This window comes from Astyanax mexicanus, chromosome 1 (assembly GCF_023375975.1).
Source record: "Astyanax mexicanus isolate ESR-SI-001 chromosome 1, AstMex3_surface, whole genome shotgun sequence".
Taxonomy (NCBI): Eukaryota; Metazoa; Chordata; class Actinopteri; order Characiformes; family Acestrorhamphidae; genus Astyanax; species Astyanax mexicanus.
In genome coordinates this window covers 18,235,568-18,253,357 of record NC_064408.1, presented here as the reverse complement: position 1 = coordinate 18,253,357, position 17,790 = coordinate 18,235,568, and the positions used below count along the sequence as shown (strand labels likewise).

General features: G+C 37.7%; 1 protein-coding gene across 1 annotated transcript; it reads right to left on the bottom strand.

The window, feature by feature from the left end:
- Positions 1–5,341: 5,341 nt before the first annotated feature.
- On the bottom strand, positions 5,342–9,917 carry m17 (IL-6 subfamily cytokine M17). Its single transcript, XM_007231424.4, has 3 exons — positions 9,618–9,917; positions 8,617–8,771; positions 5,342–7,118 (listed from the first exon to the last, which is right to left on the bottom strand). The coding sequence occupies exons 1-3, from the start codon at positions 9,673–9,675 to the stop codon at positions 6,651–6,653; spliced, it is 681 nt and encodes a 226-aa protein (XP_007231486.2). The 5' UTR covers positions 9,676–9,917; the 3' UTR covers positions 5,342–6,650.
- Between the last annotated feature and the right edge of the window lie 7,873 nt (positions 9,918–17,790).

The following is a 17,790-nucleotide window of genomic DNA, read 5'->3' as shown; positions in this document are numbered from 1 at the left end:
CTGAGAAGAAGAAAAAGAAGCAGAAAGATGAGGCCCATGCATCCCTTTCTGGTGAGTAACTTCGATGATAAAGGTTTAAATAGTTTTGATTACTTCATGTTCAATGGTGTTGCCTGAGCTAGTTACGTTGGCTTTGCTGATTTGGTAGCTTTAAACGCTTAACTAGAAACTAATCTGGGTATTGCAAGGCACGTGGCACGTTTGCAAATAGTAGTAGTGTAGTTTGAAGATTTTTAGTGACTTTAATAAAAAATTAATAAACAGAGTAGCCTACCTATTGACTAATGCCGTCAGTGCACTATCCAAATGGTCTGTATGACAGCAGGATCAGACAGCTCTATAGATTTTGACAGGCTGATATAAATACACCACGAATATAAACGATAATTTCATAACCTTTAAGGCTGGCTTGTGTAAATGACGTGTCCACTGCTTAAAATAGACATGCATCGTTTCATTTATTATTTATACATTATAAATAGTACTCTTGTGCTGTTCTTCACTGTTATTGGCCTTACTTATAACGTTGTAAATATTCACAGTTACATGTGTAATTTTAATAAATAGTAAAATTTTGCGTAAACCTTTTGTGTGTGTGTGTTTTTTTTATTTGGGGGGGGGGGGGAGGAGGCTGGGGGGGGCTCCCTGACCAGTTATGCTTAGGGCCTCCAAAACCTTAGCAGCGGCCCTGGAAACAAGAGCAGATTTAATCTTTCATCACATTGTTTACTCCAGTGACTGTATATACAGTTTTTATATACAATCATTGGCTTACACTGAGAGCCACTTTAAGGCAATACCTAATGTAAAACCTAGTATACACTGTAAAATATTTCTGTAGTTTTTTACATTACATTACATTACATTTCATTTGGCAGACGCTTTTGTCCAAAGCGACTTACAATAATGAAGTACAAAAGTAATAGGAATTTAGATAACCCGTTTTTAGATAGGGCTTAAAGGAGGTTGAAGGGAAATAAAGGGATAGAGAAGTGAAGGAGGGGAAGAAGGAAATGGGGTTAGAAGTAGTTAGTGTGTTAGATAGATAGATAGATAGAACTTTATTGATCCCTTGGGAGGTTCCCTCAGGGAAATTAGGGAGTTAGAGGTGTTAGGAGAGTAAGTGCTCTTTGAAGAGCTCTGTCTTCAGGAGTTTATTAAAGATAGTGAGAGATTCTCCTGATCTGGTAGTGGAAGGTAGTTTGTTCCAACTCTGTATGAGAACAGTCTGGATTGCTTTGTGTGAATGTTTGTTTGGTAAAGCAAGGGGACGTTCATTGGAGGAGCGCGGGCGGCACGGTGGCGCGGTGGGTAGCACTTCTGCCTCACAGCAAGACGGCCTGGGTTCGATTCCCGGCTGGGGCGTCCCGGGTCTTTCTGTGTGGAGTTTGCACGTTCTCCCCGTGTCTGCGTGGGTTTCCTCCGGGTTCTCCGGTTTCCTCCCACAGTCCAAAGACGGCACGTTCAGGCTAATTGGAACTTGATTGAAATTGCCCCTTAGGTGTGAGTGTGTGAGTGAATGTGTCTGTTTGTCTGCCTTGCGATGGCTTAGATCGTGGAACCTTGTGATTAGACAGTACCTTTCCTGCCGCGAAATAGCCGACGAGCTGATGTGGCGTTAAACTCGACTACCCAACCCAACCCATTGGAGGAGCGCAGCGGCCGGGAGGTAGCGTAAGCCTTCAGGAGTGAGTGCAGGTAGGAAGGGGCCTGTTCTGTCATCACCTTGTAGGCGATTGTAAGAGTTTTGAATTTGATGCGAGCATCAACTGGTAGCCAGTGGAGCTCAATGAGCAGCGGGGTGACATGCGCCCGTTTTGGTTGGTTGAAGACCAGACGTGCTGCTGCATTCTGGATCATTTGGAGTGGTTTTACTACGCAGGCCGGGAGGCCAGTTAGTACGGCATTGCAGTAGTCGAGGCGTGAGATGACGACTGCTTGTACCAGGAGTTGGGTGGCCTGTTGCGTCAGAAACTGTCTAATTTTCCTGATGTTATAAAGCGCGAAGCGGCAGGATCGAGCAACTGAGGCCACATGGTGCGTGAAGGAGAACTGGTCATCAACACCCAGGTTCCTAGCAACCTTTGTCGGTGAGAGAGAGAGAGAGTCGATGCTTATAGAGAGGTTGTGTTGAAAATATGGTTTTGCTGGTATGACCAGAAGTTCAGTCTTTGAGAGATTTAATTGAAGGTGATGCTCCTTCATCCAAGAGGATATGTCAGAGAGACACGACGATATCCGTGCAGAGATTGAGTGATCTTCAGGTGAGAATGACAGGTATAGCTGGGTGTCATCAGCAAAGCAATGGTAGGAAAAGCCATGTGAGTGGATAACCTGACCAAGAGAGGCAGTGTATATTGAGAAGAGAAGGGGACCCAGTACCGAACCCTGGGGAACCCCAGTGGATAGGGAGTGGGCTGAGGACAGCTGTCCTTGCCACGACACCTTGAACGAGCGCCCAGTGAGGTATGATCTAAACCATGACAGCACATTGTCTGAGATCCCCATGTTTGAAAGTATAGTTAGGAGGAAGTCGTGGTTGACTGTGTCGAAAGCAGCCGAGAGGTCCAGCAGAATGAGCACTGAGGACTGGCCTGCAGCTCTAGCAGTTTTCAACGCTTCAGTCACAGACAACAGAGCCGTCTCGGTAGAGTGTCCTTTTTTGAATCCAGATTGGTTCTGGTCCAGGAGGTCATTCTGGGAGAGGAAGCCAGAGACCTGATTTAAAACTGCTCTCTCGAGTGTTTTAGAGAGAAAGGGCAGTAGTGAGACCGGTCTGTAGTTATCAACCTGGGCGGGGTTGAGAGAAGGCTTTTTAAGCAGTGGTGTCACATGTGCTTGTTTGAAAGCAGTTGGGAAAACACAAGAAGTTAAAGAGGCATTGATGGTGTGAGTGATACCCGGAATGATTGCAGGTGCGATGGTTTGTAGTAAGTTTGAGGGAATTGGGTCAAGCGGACATGAGAGCCAGTGTCTCGTTCTCAGTGAGAGAAGTGAACGAGGAGAGCGCAACGCCTTCGGTGGAGGGACACCGGGCTGCAGAGCATGTAGTAGGACTGCTACATGTTACATCAGTAAACTGGTTGCTGATAGCTGCCACTTTTCCAGTAAAGAATGATGCAAGTGTTTCAGCAGTAAGGCATGTAGCTGGAGGAGGAGGAGGAGGGTTCAGTAGTGATTTAAAAGTAGCAAATAGTTTCCGGGAGTCTGTGAGGGAGCTGAATTTATTGTGATAAAATTCAGCTTTAGCAGTCGTGATGCTGGCTGAGAAGGAAGCCAGGAGCAGTTGGTAGTTTTTTAGGTCTGCTTGTTTTTGGTTTTCATGCCATTTTCTTTCAGCTCGGAGTTTGGAACGTAGTTCCCTCAGTGAGTTATTTTTTAGCCATGGCTGCGGTTTGCTAGAGCTAATGGCTCGAGATGTAAGAGGACAGAGGTTGTCCAAACAGGAGCTTAGTGTGGAGCAGAGTGTATCGGTGGCATCATTTACATTGAGTGTTGAAAATGAGCCTGGTGGGGGCATGTTGTCAGTCACCAGCAAGGAGAACTGTGCAAAGGAGTGACAGTTAAAGAGTCGGTGTCACAGTTACGAGTGAAAATCAGGTCTAGATGTTTGCCAGCTTTATGTGTGGAGGGCTGGGGACCTGCTCCAGTTCAAAAGACTGCATGAGGGATGAGAAGTCTGTAAAGTTGGTACTGTCGTTGTGGATGTTCATATCCCCTAGAATGAGCATGGGACAATCTTGCTCAGGGATAGAAGACAGTAGCATGTCAAGTTCGTGTGTGAACTCGCCCATTTGTCCAGGAGGACGGTAGATAACAATAATGGCAAGTTTTGCTGGAGTATTAACCAGTGTGGCATGATACTCAAATGAACTGTATGAGTTTGCAGGTAGTAGTGGAGTATGTTTTAAGTTTTCAGAGCATTACTACTGTATTATGAACAAAATATAGAAACTGAATAGAGTATACCTGTATACATGTTACTGTAGATCAGTAAATCATCATGGTCAAAATTAAGTGAAGGGGGAATTCTATAGTAAACATACAGTACTGTGCAAATGTTAAAGCACGTATGAAAATTACAATGGAACAGCTCCATATCTGAGCAAAAAGTTTTTTTCCCCCAGAGTAAAACACTAATATTATATTAAAATAGCTAGCTAACGCAAGCTACAGTGAGAGAGAAACGTTAGAGAGGAGCACCCGCCATACCTAGTAACAATTTGATAGATAAGTGTGTGTGTGTGTGTGTGTGTGTTGTATTTTAACCTTTAAATTCTTCTAAGTACTACATTTATCTTTGAGGACAGATTTGAGAAACACTTTATTTTTATCACATAATAACTGTCCCTTAATTGTTTTCATGTCTTTAATATTAATCTATAATAAATACATTAAATAAAGAAAAGAAACATTGAATGAGAAGGTGTGTCCAAACTTTTGACTGGTACCTTATGTAGCTTAGTAGATGTTTTAAAATGTTGAAATTTTTTACAATTTGTGATCTTTTGCCATTTTAAAAATGTTAAAATAAATACAGAATTGCCTTTTTAAAATAGTTTAATTTTTAGTTTTTTTTTTTTTTTTTCATGAATTTCAACACCCTGGGACTTATAAAGGGTTATGTATTTTTTAACTCATTCCATAAGTATTGCATGGATCTCATGATTATTTACAGAGGACACAGTTTCACTGCTTCACAGCTCAATGCTGGAGGCTTTATACCCCTCTAGTACACGCCTGACAATATGTTAATGTTATCTGCTCAAATACAGTACATGCTTACATGCACTAGATAAGCTATGTTTAAGCTACTTAAAGTAGCCAAATGCAATTATTAAACAGGATGTCTTCTAACATATATTGGACATGTGTCCTATGTTTATATTATGCTTAAATGCTCGGCTTCAGTTTATCACATAACCCAAGAACGTGCACTGTAATATTGTATTTAGGTGTTTATTGTTCTGGTGAACTGCTGTCAGCATTGCTGCTTCTCTCATATCCCCAGTGTTGTTGGACAATGAGGAACTTCCCTGGACTTGACCGAGGGTAGATGTCCATGCCTACAGTTTTATGGAAACATGTGACTGGGGGAAAGGGCATTATTTGTTACCACCTTCTAAAAAATGTTCCTTCATAAGACACTCTACATTTACTGTGTTTTATGGATTCGTAGTTTGTGTCCACTATTGTTTAGATGTGTAAGGTATGTTTATATCATTGCAGTGGTGTAAAATCCTTGCCTCTGTTGCAAACTTAAAAGGAAAAAACAAAAAACTTAACTTTCAAAGGAATTATATTAAAAATATATATATTCTGCATTACTGTAGAACTGATGTAGAGTGATGATCTGAAATTCTATTTTGACACTATCAAAAATCACAAGAATAGAGATGAAGCACTTTAAGTACTCATATACAAAAATAAACAGACATACAGACACTCACACACCCACCGTGTGACAGGGGCGACGGCTAGTCAGTATTTTTTCTTTCCTATTTGATGTGTTAAGCTGAATGCGTCATAATGGGCTGATATCACAGTCTCTTTCACTTCCTGTCTTCTAAACTTGTCTCAACACAAGATTCTGTCTCATCCCACAGTCTGCCCGCTCCTCCACTTTATTATTAAGGTCAAGCAACAACAAGCAAAAACCACAATAGCCAATATGGCTAACACCTTTCATCACAGTGTCTGTGAAATCTTGTGTAATTGAACATCTACGTCATTCTGACAACATATGTGACTGAAAGCGCAATTGATAACAAAGTGCAATTATGGGTCACAGCCATCCGTCTAGCCTGGCACGGTTAGTCTAAGTCTTGTTTTATGAAAATAAAAATAAGATGGGTAAATCACGATGAAGATAAGAGTTCTCTAAAAAAAATTCAAGACACAGAAATCCCAACCACTCAGCCCCACTGAAATGCGTAGATAAGCAGCGTAGATACATAATTTCTAGGAATGACACAATAAAAAATAAAATAAATAAAAAAAGTATGAAATGTTATCACTGGGGTGGTACGTCTCTTGTCACATGATTGTACCCTCAACCAATGTGTATTTAGTACCTTTAGTTAAGGGACACATGTGTATTCAAATTCATTTGGAGTTGTTTTCTCTCATTTTAAGGGACACATCTTGACCTAAAGGGATACTTTGCTGTTGTCCAATGAAAATATGTTTAACATATACATCTCCATTTTTGTTTGTATAAAGTTTTCTCAGTTTTAATTTCTCTGAATGAATTGACAATAGAAATTCTCTACAATTCTTGAAATATACTCTCATTTTTACATTGAAATCTATTCAAAGTTAAGAACATTTTCCTGTAAAGTCATCAATGTAAAGATACATGGGACTGTAAATAATTGCACTGTTTGCAATCTAGTGAACAAAATGTACCTGTATCCTGGCTTTTTTTTCTAAAAGTTTATGATCCAGAAATAAGATTTAGAGGGATTTGTACAGTACATAATTTATAACACAAATTATATTATAACACATTAGAATAAGTTAATGCAATAAATATTACCTTATGTTTCATAAACTGTTCCTCAGTTTCTATATTTACAGAAGGTATGTGCAAAAATAAATAATTAATAAATAAAACAGACAAACCCTGAAGACATATTTCCAGCCACTGCTCAGTAGTTCGACATCTTCTGAGTCCGTTTTTTTTTACACATTCTGTTCTTAAGTAACCTCAGTTCATCAGCTGTTTTGGAGAGGAACTCGCTGAGCCTCGTCAGGACCACGCAGCCATAGACCTTCTGCTGAAAGACGTTTTGAGCTGGGGGAATTCTAGTGGGCCACACCGGTGGCTCCGGCACGGGGATGTTGGGCTGCAGAGTTTGGAAAATGCAGTTCACTTTGTGGGAAAGGTGGCTGACGTGGTCCTTGATCTCAGTCAGCTGGCGGAGCAGAGGGCTGGAGGGAGGCTGCAGGTCGTTTTGCTGCTCCTGCACTTTCATCAGGTGTGGCAGAAACTCTTTTAGATGAGTATAAATGCTAAGCACACGTTCAGGTGGAGTCTGGCCAGAAAGCGTGGAGGTTGGGACATTGTCCATTGAGGTTTTACAGAACTGCTCGGCAAAGTCCCCCTGATTGGCTTGCTGAAAAAAGAAGAACAGATAAAAAGAAATGAAGAGTTAATTAGACTCTTAAAGTATAGACTTCTTATTATTCTGGTATTCATGTTTAAGCAACAGTTTATTTAGCAGATAAAATGCAGGCTTCAGGATGGCTTCTGTTAGTTTGAATCTAGTATAATACATTTTGATATATACAAAACTACTTTAGACGTTATACAATATATTAAAAATGACCATATTTAATTCAAACCTAAAAAAAATGTCATTATTTTGTTTACTTGCTTTTCTGTCACAACAGCGGCAGCCTGAAGTGCTTTTACCAACACTGTGATATTTTGTAGGATTTGATGACCCATTCCTGTTTGTAAACCATATCAGTTTTCCAGTGAACTCTCCCATGCTGCATTCATCAGCACATTCACAGTAAGGGTCACAAGCTCTGTGTTACTTTCAGATATAATGAGAATGAAGACAATAAAGGTACTTTATTCTAATGTTTCATTGTTCTATTTTTGTCTTGAACCAAAATACAGTATTGTGCAGCACTTTTAGAGGCAACTGTAAGCATGCCATTTAAAACCACACTCAGCAAACTCAATGTTTTTGCTTGTTAAAACACCAGATCACAGTAGACCAGATGCAAATCAACAATGTCCAATGAAAAACATGTATCTCCATTTGTGACAGTTTTTAGTTTACTACATAATTTGAACAAACAAACTGTTTCTTACACCGTGTCAACATTTCTTTATGATTGGATCAATAGAAATTCTCCAAAATGACCTGAAATAAACTCTTTTTACATTGACTTCCATTGAAAATTGAGATGGTTTTATTTCTCTCTGTAAAGTTGCTTGTTTGGAGATACATGTTTTTCATTGGACAGCAACAAATTAAACGTAAATACAATAATATATCAAGTATTTCTCTTTTAAAAGAAAGTATTTCATATGTTGCATTAACTAGTTTAAAAAACTTCCACGCTTGCCCATAAGTTATGCAGTTTATCATAATAGTATAAAATACTATAAAGTGGACAAAAGTATTTTTTATAACTAAAACTGCAGAAGGGAAAAAGTACCCAACCCAGTAGTCAGGAAAGACAGCAATAGACCCAGCTGATTGTTTTTTTTTATTATTATTATTTTCCATCACGAACAAAATTCACAGAATATGCCAAAAATACCTACACCTACTTCCGTAGTTCACTACTTTGAAGTTAATTCTGGACTTGTGGACATTGGTGTGAGCAGTAATTCCCCGTTACACAGCTTTTTTAGTTCTATATAAGACTAGAGCTAATAGAAGCTCTATAGCTCTAGTGCATACTGTCAGAGCTATTTATGCTTCTTCAGCATGGCCACAGAAACCCCCAGACATTGCACATTGTTTTTGTGAATGGGAGGGATTACCTCATCGGAAGTGACAGCCTACTTGACAGCGTTTGACCATATTAGGATTTGAATGCTTAATGTTTTAATTAACATGATTGAAAATGTGATGAAGTTCATATACTTACATATGTCTTTACAAGTTCTGCAGAGGTCCTGTTCATGAGCTTGGCGAGCTTCACTCCTTTGTGAAGATTCTTATTGCAGTTCATCGTAGAGCATGGAACTGTTGTGTTCACCAAGTCAACGAAGATGAACAGGATGACACCCAAAAATAAGACCACTGGAAAGTCCAGAATGCAGTGGATTACTCTCAGGAACATTATGGGACAGTTTCCCAGACAAGGACTAAGCCTAGCCTTGGACTACACAGCATTTTCAATTGAGATGTTTCACTTAAAAGATAATATTGTCTATGACTAGACTTAACCACTGCCTGGAAAAGTGCACTATATTCAGCATGTTAGTAGACAATGTAGACGTATTTGCATTTATTACCTCCAGCGATATTATGATTGACTGATTGGCTGTAATAAAGCAATGTACAGTAAACCAGATAAAAGCCAATTAATAATTTGGTGTGTCTACTAGAGCATGTACATCCCTCCATCATGCAAAACCATATATTTGAATTAATGTATAATGGGTTATTCATCATGAAATGTGGAAACAATGTAAAAAACAACTGCTGGAAGATGAATGGTTTTGGCATGTTTTTGTGGGATGATTTAGAAATAAAAAACATGCAATGTTAGGAAATATATACATTTTTTAAAAAAGACATCCCTATAATTTAGTTAATTTATCATAAGGTCAAAAAGCATTAAGTTGGTTCATTAATTTATTCATTCATTTTACTAAACTTTTCAACTTGTTTCCTCTTACCTTTTTAATATATTAATAGCAACTGAGCAGTAGTATTAAAATATTACAATCAATGAAAGCCAAACAATTAGTAGAAATCACTACCACAACACCTGTATGTTATAGATAAACATCACATGTACTCAAGTGAATGTTTAAACATTGCCACTTTAAAACGGTCCCTTTTTCTGCCAGATCAAAATCTACTGAATGAAAGTATGCTGCACTAGCTGTGTTCATGCTGTTGTGTTGTTATTGTACTTACTGGATGTTGACTGGGATCTGTGGACCTGCCAAAGCATGTTCTTATCATGGCCATTCATTTCTCCATGCACAGAGGCTGAAACTAGTTGTGATCGCACCCCGGCATAAGGTTTTTAAGACTTGAAACCACATTTGTCATTCGAAGGAAATGACGCAGCCTTGTGTGTGAGGCAACAAGATTTCCCAGAATTTTTTTCTTCTTTTTTTGAGTCCTCACATCACATGTGCTGTGTGTAATGCTACAGCGACTTGAAGCCTCCACCCTTCTTCATTCAATCTTCAAATGTTTGCAGCACAAACTTTACACCATGTGAACCATGTTCTGCATAGTGCACTCCTAAAGAGAAAGCTGATATAGATGATTATTTGAGCACTGCCATAGAAGAATCACTTTTGTTTTCAAAAAGAATAAGTATTCTATTCTAAAACATAATACATGTTATAATAATAATAATACTAATAATAATAATACATTTTATTTGTAATGCACTTTACATTTAAAAGTGCTACATAGAAGCATTATTATAGGAACATCACTCTAAAATCTAAAAACTACTGTACTATAGAGCATAAAAATATGTCATATGTTCTGCTAAAGAGAAATGTTTTTAGTCCTTTTTTGAAGCTCTCACTCGACTGCAGGGCCCTCAGATGGTCAGGGACAGCATTCCATAAATGAGGAGGCAGCAGCGAAGAAGGCCCCATCCCCCATGGTGCTGAGTTTAGTTTGGGGGGAGGCGATTTGTGTTTGCAGAACGTAGAGACCGTGATGAAGTCAGTGGAGTAAGGAGTTCGTTTAGATAAACCGGTGCTTTGCCATAGATGCACTGGTGGGTGAGGAGGGAAACCTTCTAGGTCTCATATACACTAAACTACTAAATACCATTTGCTTATTTCTGCACTCACTGTGCATCATATTGGCTCCATTACCCATATAGGAGAACTTTGTAGTTCTATAATTACAAACTGTAGTCCTGTATCTGTTTCTCTATATACTTATTATTATCCTCCTTTCACCCTGTTCTTCAATGGTCAGAACCACCCCAGAGCAGCTATTATTTGGATGGTGGGTCATTCCCAGCACAGCAGGGGCACAGGACGCTGGATGGTGGATGATTATTAGTCTAGCAGTGACACTGAGGCATTTAAAAACTCCAGCAGCACTGCTGTATCTAATTTAATCTCTGCTAATTGCACTGCAGGGAAACAAAGAGGCAAACTTAAAGAGACAGAGTTCAATACCCACCTACCAGAAATGATGCAGCCTGAAAACTGAAAAGCAATGCTTCATCCAAGTCTTACTAAAGGTAAACCACCTTTGTGGTTATGGTATCACCACTAACAGGAAAGCATACCTTTGTTTCTGAGTGTTCTACATACATTTTAACAAGCTGTGTTCACTAGAGAACCTGTATAATATTGTGGCAACCATCGCAAGGGACTGTAAGTAACCAGTTTCAGCCTGTGTGTGTGTGTACGGAGAGCATAGGGAGCAGGGGTAGCGGGACACGGTGCCTCGCTATTCCAGCGTGTACTCTGGTCTTCTAGCTAACTGTTAATTATTACTTTGGGGAAATGTGGTATCTAGTTTTTATTTGTTGCTCAAGATACCTTTTTTAACTTTAAGTTTAATAAAAACTTACTTTAAACACAGGTTCACAAATTTTTCTTTTTACTATACTAGTTGTATATATTCCATAATTTTATCCTGTTGTTCAAATGCTGAACCATGTGGCTGCACTGGGGCATTTTGACCAAAAGGTTTTAAAACTGCTTTAACACATTTTTTTTTGTTTTGTGTTTCTTTTGTTTGGTATTTTAAAGTTGTATGCTTACATTAATCCAAAAGCAATAACAGAATGTATATGTAGCGGAGTAAAAAGTTGGATATTTGAGTTTGAAATATAGTGGTGTTAAAGTAAAAGGTCACTGAAATACGTCAGTAAAGACACACTAAAATAAAACATGCACACACACGCACACACACACACACGCACACATGTATAAATATATATACAGTCATTGATTCCAGCTTACTGCAGCGTAATAACTGAAAGTTGCCTCATTAAGATTAGTTTGGGTTCTAGTTACTGGTGACAGTTTATCCATGACACTCCCTTGCTGCATATCTTATACTGGCTTCCTCTAGATGCTCATATCAGATACAGAACTCTGACGCTGGTCTACAAATTCAAAATGGTCCAGGTCTTCCGTACCTGATTTAAAAGTCAAAAACTAATCTTTACCAAGAGCTCTTCATGCAGGAATAACAGCTTGGCTTGACCCACCATCTGTCTGGACACATAGAAAACAAACATCTACACTTTTCCCTGTTTTGATATCAAGGTGGTGGAATGACCCCCTCCTCCTCTAGGTGTCTGAACAGCAGAATCACTTGGCATCTTCAAACATCAACTGAAGACCCTTTTAAAAACACTCAATATAACACTAATATTACAAAAAGCTTTAATTGCATTTACCATGTATTGCATCATTTTTCCTTATTGTCCATCTCCACAAGTTTTTGCATGGTTTAATAATTTCTCCATTCAAATGTTACACGTTATTTATTGCTTGTAAATTGTTGAATAAGGATTATTTTGTGTTTCAATTCTGGTAGGTTTCTTGACTGGGCTCTTGGGGTCTTTAGATACTAGTTTTGATGGGTCTGAGTGAGTGATCTCTGGGTCTGCTAAATGCCATAAATGTAAATGTTAAATTGCAGAAATACATACTTATCCATAAACTTATACTTATAGAGTTTGTGTTTATTAGTGTGCTGACATTAAGAGTCTTCTGTGGCCTTAGTTACAGCAAGATTGATGTAACTGTCTAGCTCTAGAACTCTAAACTAGATCTTGTGGGCCCGACTGGTACCTGTACCTTTGCCAAGCTGCCACTGTGGGGCCCCTGAGCATGGCCCTTATTCCTCACTGAATAAGGACTTCACGTGAAGGTTACACTTCACGATCAATCCACATACTGATATCCCATGACTTTTGGCATGCTGTTTTGAACTGCACACAAGCCTCAACAGGTTATTTTTAATGAACCTAATGTAGTAATTCAGTGTAATTTAAGTTTATTTTTTTATTTAAATTTAGTAATTACTGAAAAGGGCACTTAGACTCTTAGAACAGTGAATTGTTTTGTGTGCTATAGAACTATCTTTAATAAAAGATTTTAATTTTTTAATAATTTCCGTATAGAATAAATTTACCACAAAGAAGAACCATTTAACCAGGTAAATGACAGTTGTAGCACCCAGTTTAATTATTTTTTTATTTATGTTTATGGCTGATGTTTTTACTTGCCTTGGTTCCTAAACTGTGGACAGGCTATCTAGGTAACTTAGGTACTTTTTTCTTCAAAGCATTTTCTGCACTCAGACCCTTCACTCTGTGCCCCTATACAGACAGGAAGATGTCTAGTAACAGGAAATGGGTTTCTCAACACCAGACTTTCATTAATACGCAGGTACTGTAGCAAAACATGACGCAGACAAACCTCATCACATAAATTCTTCAGAAGGAAGTTAAGAGTTCTTGCTTTATATTTGATTTTTCAGACCTCAGTTTGACTTTGATGTGATGCAACATGCATAAATTGTTTTCATTGCGTAATTCAAAGGAACAGTCCAGTGTTTTTACCCTATAAAAAAAAACAAAATATTTGTTGGTATATGCTTCTAAACTAAGACATGGCACAAATAGCTGGTTTACATTTGCAGTTACAGTTGATTATTTTTTTTATCCTTAAATTACAAGTTATAAATTGTTCTATGCTCATCCCCTTACACTTGGGCCCTGGGCAAATATTTTATTGTATTTACTGAAACATTGTAGTAACAAGTTCATTTATTCAAGTTCAGTCATTTATCTGTTAGCTCATCTACTATTTAGTTGCCATTACAATAGCAATATGCAAAAAATGATGTAATATCCAATAGAAAAGTGATATTAAATAGAATTAAATAATACATTCTATTCTTTTCTGTTCTACTTTAAACCCGAATTTTTGTACTCTATGGAAGCTTCAAAATTAATGTTTTACAACTTAATGTAACAATCACATAATAAAAGTAGAAAAATAAATATCTTCTAAATCTGCTTCTTCCTGGACAGGAAGGCAGTGTACCCAGGCCCAGCCAAACCCTACAGTCTCTAAGAGAAACTCCCAGCCCATGGTACCGTTAACTCCAGCTGAACTCGAACACTGCCAGCTCAGCAGAAAGCCCATGCTTACACTTTCAGACTTATTTTTGTGTAAAAAATGCTCTCAGTGCCAAAATAAAAGACTCAGGTTTGAGGTTGCTGAGGTCAGTAATGAAATGCTGCAGAAAGAGGGGAACTCTGTTGTGTCTTCTCAGCAAAACACAGGTACAACCAGCAACAGCAGTTCCAATACAGACCTTGGTACTTTCCATGATTGTTCAACATCTTGGGCAAGAATTTAAAAGAGGCATCAGAGAAGATCAAGTTATATTGGGCTAAATGGCTTTTCGTAATTAGTACAAAATTTTTATGTTTAACTGCATCTAATTGTGCTCTGAATAAAAAGGCACATAAAATAATACCCATCTTGACCACATATAGTAAAAACATTAATAGTATATATATATATATATATATATATATATATATATATATTCACAAAAAATTCACTATAAAAGTCACTATATCCGGACCCCTATATAGAGCACTATTACAGTTCTGCTACCTCAAGACTCTGAAGGCAAGCTTACAAAATAAAAGCTTTTAAACAACTTTAAACAAATCTTTACAATTTGATGGGAAACAATATCTCCCATCAAACAATAGTAAAAGTTTTTGTAACTAAAAATCTTCTACCTTTGCTGATTCTAAGAGGCGGAGCCAACCCACAAGCAACTAGAATGGACCAACCTGGTGGCGATAGGGAGGATGGAGAGAAAAGTTGGATTATCAACATCTGAAAGCAGCAAAGCAGGTGTGTAAGTAATTGTATTTGAAAGACAGGTTTAATATGATGATTGGTCCAGGTGAAATTGAAGACACATTAGAGTCTCCTGGTAGAACTTTTACTCTAGCTTTCATTTTGGCTGAAAAAACACAGCCTGGTCAGCTCATGCTGGTTGATTAGCTTAGCTCTGTGCTCCAGCACAGGGGTCGTTTTTGTTTGAGTTGGTAGGTTAGATGGTCTACAAGAATGATCATCCTGACCATGGTTCACAACCAGTACCAAGTTGCAGCATATCCAGTATGACCCGAGAAAACAAATTAGTCTGTCAACATGGCCAAGCTGGTCAACCTACATGACCGAGCTGGAAGTAAAACCAAAAATCAATTGCGTGGTGGTCAAGAGCTTATCTACAGTAGATGTGGGTTTGCAGATTCAAACTTTAAATTTTGTAAATGTATTTTAAATTCATATAGTAGCCACAACAAAAAGCTATTATAGTAAGTGTGTTTTTTTACATGCAGTTTTCATTTAGCAAAAGTACATTAACCCTAGAACACTAACGTTAGCAACGCAATCACTAACGTTGGGTATACACAGTATGACAAGTTTTGGAACCCTTCCTTAATTTTTCAACATACAATATCACATAAAATAAAAAGAGGTACCATGGATGACCCTATAAAAAAGAAGAAAAATATTGGAAAATCAAGTCATTCTTAACAGGTAATGTCCAAACAAAAACATAACGCTGCTGTGAACTTGGTCTTTGGTCCACCCATTACTGGGACATGTGAGCGCCTGATTTAAACACACAAACACTAACATCAGGTAAATTACACCCATAAAATGTTACTCTCTATTGCTAAAGTCGGATGAAAATCACCTGAACGCATGCTTTTTGAAAAAAACATAGATGGGAGGAAGTAATCAACCATAACATTAATCACATCAATGAGCCCTGAAGCTCCCATAAGTCCCATCCAACTCAGACAGCAGCAACAAGATTCAACATTAATTCAGTGTCATTTAAGAAACTCCTGAAGAACTCCTCAAAGAGCACCAACTCTCCTAACACCTCTAAAAAACAAACTACTTCTAACCTCATTTCCTACTCCCTCTCCTTTTCCTTCTCTATCTTGCTATTCACCACGGCCTCTTTTAGGCCCTGTCTTAAATGCTTTTTTTATACTTTGAACTTCTATGTCTTCTATTGCTAAATGTACATCATTATTGTAAGTCACTTTGTATAAAAGCATCTGCCAAATGTAAATGTATTACTTCAATGTCAATGTTTTAACACTAAATGATTGATTATGAAGCAATGTTAACTAAAGGATTTTAGTTAAGTTTAAAGGTTGTTTTTTTCAACCTTTTTGTTTTAACATTGAAAATGGTCCTGCAGCCATGATTCAACATTTATTTCATGTTGTTTGCTTGCTGGGTATAGTTGTTGGTAGGGTATTAATGAATGCACTTTATTTTATAAAACTTAATTACTACAATAAACATTATTTTAAATTATTCTTATTGGAAGATCTGGACTTTCTGTTGGGTGGACATTAACATTTGATAAGAGAAAATTGTGCAAGATCATTAGTTTCATGATCATAAACAGCATTCAGTTGCAAAACACTAGTTTTATCAAAGTAAAAGCCAGGTCCTGTATAACAGATTAATGACTAACGTCCTACTCCTACATAAGCTTTAACAGATCGCAATCACCAAACCCACACATGCTGACAAAGTGTTACAGTTCAGTTGAATATATCTGGAATTTAATCAGATACCTAGTTTTGCCTAATCAGCTATCCCACAGATCAGGCTGCAGACAGCTGGTTACTAAGCAAAACCTTCAAAGGCACTTTTTCTTACCTACAAACTGCACAGGAAATGCACGGGAACTTCCCTAGATTTTAGAGTAAATAAATATTTTTTTTTCAGTGCAATCCCCTTTACTGTGGAAGCTGTAAAACTCATTATAATTACACATAATCTTTAAAAATTGTTAAAACATGCACTGACTAAGCAATTTGCTAGAAACACTATGCAACACAAACATTCCTTTAAGATCTCATGCTCTGCACTGCAGACAAATGATGTCTGATTAGATAAACTGCATGAACAGGTGTGCAGACCTTCCTAAACAACTGATCAGTGGGTAATGCATTATCCCAAACTAGGCATAGGAATAAATAAACAAACACTCTGTTAAATGTATTACAAAATAAAAAAAGTCTCCACCTGGATTTAAGTAAGTAAATGATGTGGGGTTGATGCTGCAGTTGGTCTGCAGGTCTAGGTTCAGCAACAGTATGTGCTGAAAGAATTAGGTCAGCTGACTACCTGAATATACTGAATATAGACCAGGTTATTCCATCAATTTATTTTTTATTCCCTGATGGCACGAACATATTCCAAGATGACAATGTCAGGATTCATGGGGCTGGAATTGTGAAAGCGTGATAGACTCTACCATCATCAATGCTGCAAGATCTTGGTGAAAAATTAACGCAACACTGGATTTGAATAAATCTTGTGACATTACAGAAGCTTATTAAAACAATGCCACAGTGAATGTGTGCAGCAGTCAAAGATAAAGGTGGCCCAACCAAATATTCGAGTGTGTGACATTTTGTGGTAGCTAGGCAGTGTAGTTTGCACAAAAAAGTGTGTGTGGTTTTAATGAGTTTTAAATTGGAATTGAAATGTTTCAGACTGTGACTAACCAACATCCTCTGTTTTCAGAGGGTTCAGTGTTGAAGTGCTTCAATCAATAATAAAAAGTATCATATTAATAACAACAACAAACTATGATTAATCATTCTTCTTTGAAGGAAAAAAACAGATAAATGTGCAGTTTGGTTTGCATTGCAAACTTTTACATTATATTATATCACAGTTAGTTCCAACCCTGCAATGTGATTGGCTGAGAGGCGTTCTATGAGTGCCGTTATCAAGGCTTTCGGGTGGCTGCAGTGACACTTGCCATTGCACATCTCAGCAACAAGTGAAACCTAAAGTTTTCTGGGTTTCTGCCATTTTGGCTTACAGCTACATTTTCATTTAAGCTCAATAATAGTAACAGAGAATGATTATTTTACGCTCTTATCGTGTGTTAAAAATTATGCTATTGTGGGTATTCACAATTACCAATTTACCTTTTCTTAATAAATTAAGTACATTAATTTATAGAAAACGTATATATATATATTTAGACTGTTATATATTAAATC

Coding starts and splice junctions, on each gene's coding strand:
- m17 (XM_007231424.4), bottom strand. CDS start 9,675: ATGAATGGCCATGATAAGAACATGCTTTGGCAGGTCCACAGATCCCAG. Junction 8,772..9,617: donor CAGATCCCAGTCAACATCCA/GTAAGTACAATA, acceptor TGGACTTTCCAG/TGGTCTTATTTTTGGGTGTC. Junction 7,119..8,616: donor CAGAACTTGTAAAGACATAT/GTAAGTATATGA, acceptor TTCTTTTTTCAG/CAAGCCAATCAGGGGGACTT.